This window comes from Octopus bimaculoides, chromosome 22, assembly GCF_001194135.2.
Source record: "Octopus bimaculoides isolate UCB-OBI-ISO-001 chromosome 22, ASM119413v2, whole genome shotgun sequence".
Taxonomy (NCBI): Eukaryota; Metazoa; Mollusca; class Cephalopoda; order Octopoda; family Octopodidae; genus Octopus; species Octopus bimaculoides.
Window position 1 is genome coordinate 3696127 of NC_069002.1, and position 7635 is coordinate 3703761.

The 7635-nt window shown below is 39.3% G+C and overlaps 1 protein-coding gene across 1 annotated transcript in view; it reads left to right on the forward strand.

Annotated features, from left to right (window-relative positions):
• The window catches only part of LOC106883777 (uncharacterized), an 81871-nt gene that overhangs the window by 71464 nt on the left and 2772 nt on the right, over positions 1 to 7635 (forward strand). The window contains 9 exon segments of the mRNA XM_052975717.1: positions 712 to 1207; positions 1713 to 1807; positions 1966 to 2088; positions 2858 to 2948; positions 3835 to 3921; positions 4795 to 4980; positions 5318 to 5407; positions 6370 to 6529; positions 7001 to 7221. Coding sequence (XP_052831677.1) covers positions 712 to 1207; positions 1713 to 1807; positions 1966 to 2088; positions 2858 to 2948; positions 3835 to 3921; positions 4795 to 4980; positions 5318 to 5407; positions 6370 to 6529; positions 7001 to 7221 — 1549 coding nt within the window.

Below are 7635 nucleotides of genomic sequence, written 5' to 3' on the forward strand. Positions count from 1 at the left end.
GAGAGAGAGAGAAACAGAGAGGAAGAGGATGAGATAAATAGATAGAGGAGGAGAAAGACTGAGAGAGAGAGAGAGAGAACAAGAGAAAGATTAAAACATGTGACATCAAATAGGTGGTACTAAAATGTCTTATACCTCATCATCATCATTGTTTAACGTCCGCCTTCCATGCTGGTATGGGTTGGACGGTTTGACAGGAACTGGCCAGGCAGGAGCCTGCTCCATGCTTCTGTGTCTGTTTTGGCGTGGTTTTACAATTGGATGCCCTTCCTAACACCAACCACTCCATAGAATGGGCACCAGAAACTTTAGCGATGAAAGGCAATGAGCTGGCAGAAATGTTAGCACACCTGGCAAAATACTTGGCAGCATTTCGTCTGCCTTTATGTTCTGAGTTCAAATTCCGCCGAGGTCGACTTTGCCTTTCATCCTTTCGAAGTCGATAAATTAAGTACCAGTTACGCACTGGGGTCGATGTAATCGATTTAATCCCTTCATCTGTCCTTGTTTGTCCCCTCTATGTTTAGCCCCTTGTAGGCAATAAAGAAATAAGAAACTTTAGCGATGACCATGATGAAAATAGTGATGATAAAAGTAGTGAATGAAAAGGTCATGTTCGTGATGACGGTGATGATGACAGTAAAATTTATCTCATTCCACATAATTCAATTTCAACACATCCTGTTTCTTCTTTCTTTCTGCTGCTTTCAGAATGAAGATGTTCCACCAAAGATGCAATGTTGATTCCGTATCATTGGAATCTCTTGTCGAACCTGAGGACCTGAATTTCGTCTTTGACCTCCTCTGCGAATTCCAAATTAAAACAGGGTCAGAAGTCGCTACAGACATCATCAACCACTGGGCAACTGAACAGCACGAGTTTGTGAAAGTCTACCCTCACGAATATCGTCGATGCCTGGAGAAACAGGCGGCCGATGCCAGAAAGATGGCCGCTAAATTTGCTGCTGCTGTCGAAGCAGAACTGAGTACAATTGTGTCTGCGGAGAATTCTGCAACTGCAACAAGTAGCAACGAAACTGAAAATGCCAGCAAAAGTACAATTAGCAGCGATGGTATGTTGAAACCAATCGCTGATCCGGACAAGTCATTGATCAACAGTGGAATTCGGACTCCTGTAACACCAATTCCCAGTGATTTCAAAGAAGACATGATTAATGAGCTTACTGACGATGGTGGATTGGATAAAGTAAGTACTGGAACAGTGAGTGGCTTAGTTGATACGGGAATAATGGTATTATTGTTGTTTTCCAGTAGTGCCGGGTCAAACTGTCCACCACATGATACACAAACACACATGCGTATAAACATATATATATATATAAATATATATATCATCACTATCATTTAACATCTATGTTCCATGCTGATATGGACAGCTTAACAAGACGCCGACCACTTTATACCATGGACCAGGTGCTTTTTTCATGTCACTTGCACTGCTGAGGTCACCACATACACACACACCCACACACCTTCAGTGATTCAAACTCTACATCAACCACACTAACCTGTTAACCTCACAGGTCTGCATTGTTCATCCTAAACCCATTGAACATAAACTATTCTCCACACTTCCTTCTCAGATTGTGTTCGTTTTCTCTTCTTATTTGTAACAAGAAGAACAACAACAACGACAATGATAATAATAATAATTATGCTGATAATGGTTTCTTTTCTTTTTCTTTCTTCAGCTGAAAGAAAACGGTAAAATTGCAGATATTGAGGACACGATTCAAGACGTTGCTATGGAACAGAAGAATCTAGTGAGAAAATATGATAAGCTGAGGTGAGGGCAACGCACTGTTAAAACACAACCCCACTTGACTGATAAGGGTTACCTTCCCCTATCAACACAACTATTCACACCTTCCCTTATCAAATGTCACACACACACACACACACACACACGGAGATTATATATATTTGTTTTCATTCTCTTTGCAGGGGTTTTGTGAAATATAAGCGTTCAACAAACCAATATCGTGAGACAAGTGACAGACTGGAAGACTGGGGAGAGATCTTCAACCATGCTAAAGTTAAACAGAATCTTCAGATGCAGGCAGCCAGGTAAAACCTTTCTTATATTCTCTCTCTCTCTCTCTCTTTCTCTTTTCTCTTCTCCTTTTCTCTACCTTGCTCTCTGTCTTCTTTTTCTGTTCTTATTTTCCCATGTTATACTCTCACTTTCCCTCCAGTTACTCTTTTACTTGTTTCAGTCATTTGACTGTAGCCATGCTGGAGCAACGCCTTTAGTCAAGCAAATCAACCCCAAGACTTATTCTTTGTAAGCCTAGTACTCATTCTATCGGTATCTTTTGCTGAACCGCTAGGTTACAGGGATGTAAACACACCACCATTGGTTGTCAAACGATGTTGGCGGGGGACAAACATATACACACAAACATATATACACACACACATACATATATATATACATATATATACGACGGGCTTCTTTCAGTTTCCGTCTACCAAATCTACTCACAAGGCTTTTGTCAGCCCAAGGCTATAGTAGAAGACACTTGCCCAAGGTGCCATGCAGTGGGACTGAACCCGGAAACATGTGGTTAGTTAGCAAGCTACTTACCAACTGCCAATTCTTGTTTTCTATCTTTTACTTTCATTGTCATCATCATCATTTAACATCCATTTTCTATGCTGGCATGGGTTGACAGTTTGACCAGAGCCAGGAAGATGGAGAACTGCACTAGGTTCCAGTTTGATTTAGCTTAGTTTCTGTAGCTGGATGCCCTTCCTAACCCCAAACCCGTTTTACAAAGTTGACTTGATGCTTTCACTTAGTTGAATTCTTGTTTTTTTTTCAACTTTTCAACAGATGTATGGATTGTGGGGTGCCTTTCTGCCAATCGGACAATGGATGTCCCCTTAGCAATATCATCCCTAAATGGAATGACCTTGTCTTTCAGGTATGTAAGGAAAACACTTTGTAACCTTAACTCCCCTCATCGCCATCCTTATACCCAACTCTATCAGACTACTCTCTGCTCCCAATCCTTCTCCCCGAAAATGTTGATACTCTGAAATTTTCTCTCTACTTGTTTCAGTCATACTTGTTTTTTTTTTTTTTTTATTCTTTCTAAAGTCTGATTCTTATTCTATCTGTCGCTTTTGCCCAGCTGCTTAGTTACAGGGACATAAACAAACTGACACCTGTTGTCGAGCAGTGCACAGGAATACAGACAACATAAACACACACCTAATCTCTGGGTGTAACGTTTTAGCACCTGAAGAGTACAAGTCAAGACTTGACAGAGTTGGCCAATATCTAGATTGGATAATGTGTCTGCATTATAAAATCAAAACTGCTGACAAATGGTACAAGCACCACCCTGGGGCTGTAACTGATGGAGAAAATGTCTAACGATTCTTTGGAACTCTCTAGTATGTACAGACTGGACCATCAAATCAAATAAACCAGATATTGTTGTGAAAGACCTAAACAATAAAGTCTGTTTATTGACTAATATGAGCATACTCTAACGAACTGGCAGAATCGTTAGCACACCAGGCAAAATGCTCAGCGATATTTCACCCATCGCTATGTTCTGAGCTCAAATTCTGCTGAGGTCGACTTTGCCTTTCATCCTTTCGGGGTCAATAAAATAAGTACCATTTGAACACCGGGGTCAATGTAATCGACTCATCCCCTCCCCCCAAAATTGCTGCCCTTGTGGCAAAATTTGTAACCATTATTATTATTTTTATTATTATTATTATTAAGATGGCGAGCTAGCCATATTCTTGGGTTTATATTTGTAAATGCAAGATGATTGTTTCTCTTCTTTTATTTAGGGTAACTGGAAAGAAGCACTGGCCACTTTACTGCAGACAAATAACTTCCCAGAATTTACTGGACGTGTGTGTCCAGCCCCATGTGAAGTAAGATTGTTTTCTCTCTCGCTTTACCTCTACCATTTTAACTTTGTTATGGTGAAGTCACATGGCTTAGTGGTCAGGGTATTTGGCTCATGACCCAAAGGTTGTGAGTTCAATGCCCAGTGACATGTTATGTCCTTGAGCAAGATACTTTATTTAGCATTGCTCCAGTCCACTCAGCTGGCAAAAATGAGTAGTACCTGTAATTCAAAAGGGGCCAGCCTTGTCACATTCTGTGTCATGCTGAATTTCCCCGAGATGTGTGTTAAGATTACGTATGTCTGTGGAACACTCAGCCACTTTCATGTTAATTTCATGAGTAGGCTATTCTGTCGATTGAATCAACTGGAACACTCGTTGTCATAACTGATGGAGTGCCTGAACTTCATTTTGGTATAATTTGTGTGTGTGTGTGTTACTGTGTCTTTGCCTCGACATTGTGTGATAGTTGTAAACGAATGTCACCATCATGCAAGCAGTGTCCTTCATTTCCAATCTTCTGTGAAAACACGTCTGGTCAAGGGGGATGTTACCTTACCTGAAAACACGTGAGGGTTGGTGACAGGAAGAGCATCCAGCTGTAGATAATACACCTCAACAAATTCCATTCAACCCACATCCAAAAATGGGCATTAAATGATTATGATGATATAAGGATGATTTCGCCCCAAACAAGGTCTAAGGATACTGTAAGCATTAAGGACTACAAAGCAGGAAAAGGGACCTGCAAATTCAAAAGTTACAATGGTAACGAGTTCCAGAGTGTTGCTTCTTCAATTTTTCATTACCATTTTTCTCATGTAAAATACAAAATACTTTTTGCATATTACAACAAAATAAATTTTGGTTCTTTTTTTTTTTTTTTTTTTTCTTCAGGGTTCCTGTGTTTTAGGAATCAATTCTTCTCCAGTGACAATAAAAAATATTGAGTGTGCCATCATAGACCATGCCTTCAGTAACGGATGGATTGTTCCTGTGATCCCGAAAATACGTACTGGCAAGCAGATAGCTGTCATAGGCAGTGGGCCATCAGGGCTTGCTGTGGCTCACCAACTCAATAAGGTGACTATTTAACAACCATTTACACACATGTAGCTGTGAGTCCTTTTTTTTTTCACACATGTAGCTGAGTTTTTTTTTCACACATGTAGCTGAGTCCTTTTTTCACATCTGTAGTTGTGAATCCATTTTCTTTTTGTTCATATCTATAACTGTGAGTCCCTTTCTGTCACCTCTTAAGCTCCAAGTCTTTTTCACACCTGCAGCTGTGTGTCTGTGAGTTGTTGTTTTCTTTTCTTTTCTTTCTTACGTCTGAAACACTAAGTCTTTGTATTTCCACCACTGTAGCTCTGAATGATTTTTTGCATTTGTAACATATGAAACCCATTTTGTTTTCTAGGCTGGACACTCTGTCACTGTGTATGAAAGAAACGACCGAATTGGTGGTCTTTTGAGATATGGCATTCCATCGATGAAACTGAGCAAAAAAGTAAGTATTAAATCTTGCAATGTTCCTGATGTTAGACATTGTAAAGCAGAGGACGTGGTGGACAATGCCCTGTCAGTGTTGATGACAAATAACAGGGTCTAAACAACAACAACGACAGCATTTAAATGTCTGTTTCCATATGGACACGGATGTATACCATATTTACCTTTTCATTACCGTATTTCTTTTGAAATACATCATCATCATCATCATCATTTAACGTCCATTGTCCATGAATGGCATGGGTTGAATGGTTTGACCAAAGATGGCAAACTGCACCAATCTCCAGTCTGATTTGGCATGGCTTTTACAGCTGGATGCCCTTCTTAATGCCAGCCACCCTATAGAGACTCTGTCTCTGAAAAAAGGAAATACACGTTGGACAGTAGTCCTTGATATACAAAAAGACAGGATGGTCAAACCTGGAATGTCTATGATCATAAGTGCTCAATCAAGGCGTCCAGAGGCTAAAAAACTATTAAATACAAATTAGTCTAAACAAAGCAGCAAGCTGGTAGAATCGTTAGCAAGTCCGACAAAATGCCTTGTGGTATTGCTTCTGGCTTTTCACATTTTAAGTTCAAATCCCACTGAGGTCAACTTTGCCTTTCATCCCTTCAGGGTCGATAGAATAAAGTACCAGTCAATGTAACCAACTTGTCCCCTCCTCTTCCCCTCAAAATCACTGGCCTTGAATCCTGCAACAGACCGGTGCCACATTCAGAGGACTGTTGTGATCTCAACCATGAGGCTGGTTACCATAGAAACCATGTAACCAGGACTCAAGCGAAAAGAAAAACTATCAGCTGATACAAATTTATTTCATTCTTTTGTCTGTCTGTGTGTCCCATTAAAACTCAATTAATTAGCTGGTTAAACGATTGATTGATTGATTATTGGTTAAGTGTATAATCAATTGCTATTGGTTAGTTTACAGGTCGATGTAACCTTGTCTGTTGTAGGTCGTCCAAAGAAGAGTTGATCTGATGACTGCTGAAGGTATAGAATTTAAAACCAATATCAATGTTGGCAAAGATGTCTCAGCTGTAGAACTACACCGGAAACATGATGCTATGGTCCTCACACTTGGTTCCACTTGGCCAAGAGACTTAAAAATTCCAGGTAGACAACAACCCATCCTTGCTGTTTGTTGATGTGTGTGCTTCTTATGCTTAGTTTTGAGCATTTTTATACATCAGGCAGACACATGAGTTGTGCATCTTGTGAATTGTTCATCTTGTGAATTGTGAGTTGTACATCTTGTGAGTTGTCATATAGTTTTACATGTTATCATACTTTCTTGTGTTATGCAAGTCATGTGTTTTTATACAATCACTTATGTTGTTACACTGTTCCATGTGTTACGATGTACATTGTCCTACGTGTTATCATGCAGTCTTTTATGTTGTCATACAAACCTGTCTGTCTTCCTGTAGTTCAACATGTTATAGTTCCATATATTACCGTGTGTGTTATCCTACACCAGTTATCATAGAGTCCATGTGCTGCCATCTAGTCCAACATGTTGCTTTATATCTTATATATATCAACATGTGTTAATGTTTTCTCATGTAGTCTTCTAAATTCTTGCAGGACGTGAACTTGATGGAATCTATTTTGCTATGACATTCCTGTCAACCTGGCAAAAGATTCAAGAATCCAACAGTTCTGACCAAAGTTCCATTTCTGCCAAAGACAAGAATGTTCTGGTGATTGGTGGTGGAGACACTGGCGTGGACTGTATTGGGACATCCCTGCGACAGGTATTTCTGACTCCTTCATCTTATATTTATTTCTCCCCACCTCTTGAGAGACTGCTACTTTATTCGCCACAGTGAACCTTTCTGATATTTTGACGTAGGCGCAGGCTAAGCTGTATGGCTGTGAAGCAAATTTATGAGGCACATAACCAAGTGTGTACCTTTCTCTCACTTCCTCCTGAGTTTGTTCTGATCGAATCCTCCATGTGTTAACATGTGCCTTCTAACAACAGTGTAAACTTCATTTCATCAAGATATCCTCAGCCTAAAGAGTTCCCTGTGGTACACAACTCTCTTGGATATTTACTACTTCCGATGTTCCGCTCACTATGAAATATTTATAGGCCGGATCATATATAAATAAATAAATGAAATAAATAAATTAATATATATATAAATATATATATATATACAAATTAATAAATAAATAAATATATATATAAATAAATATATATATATATATAAATA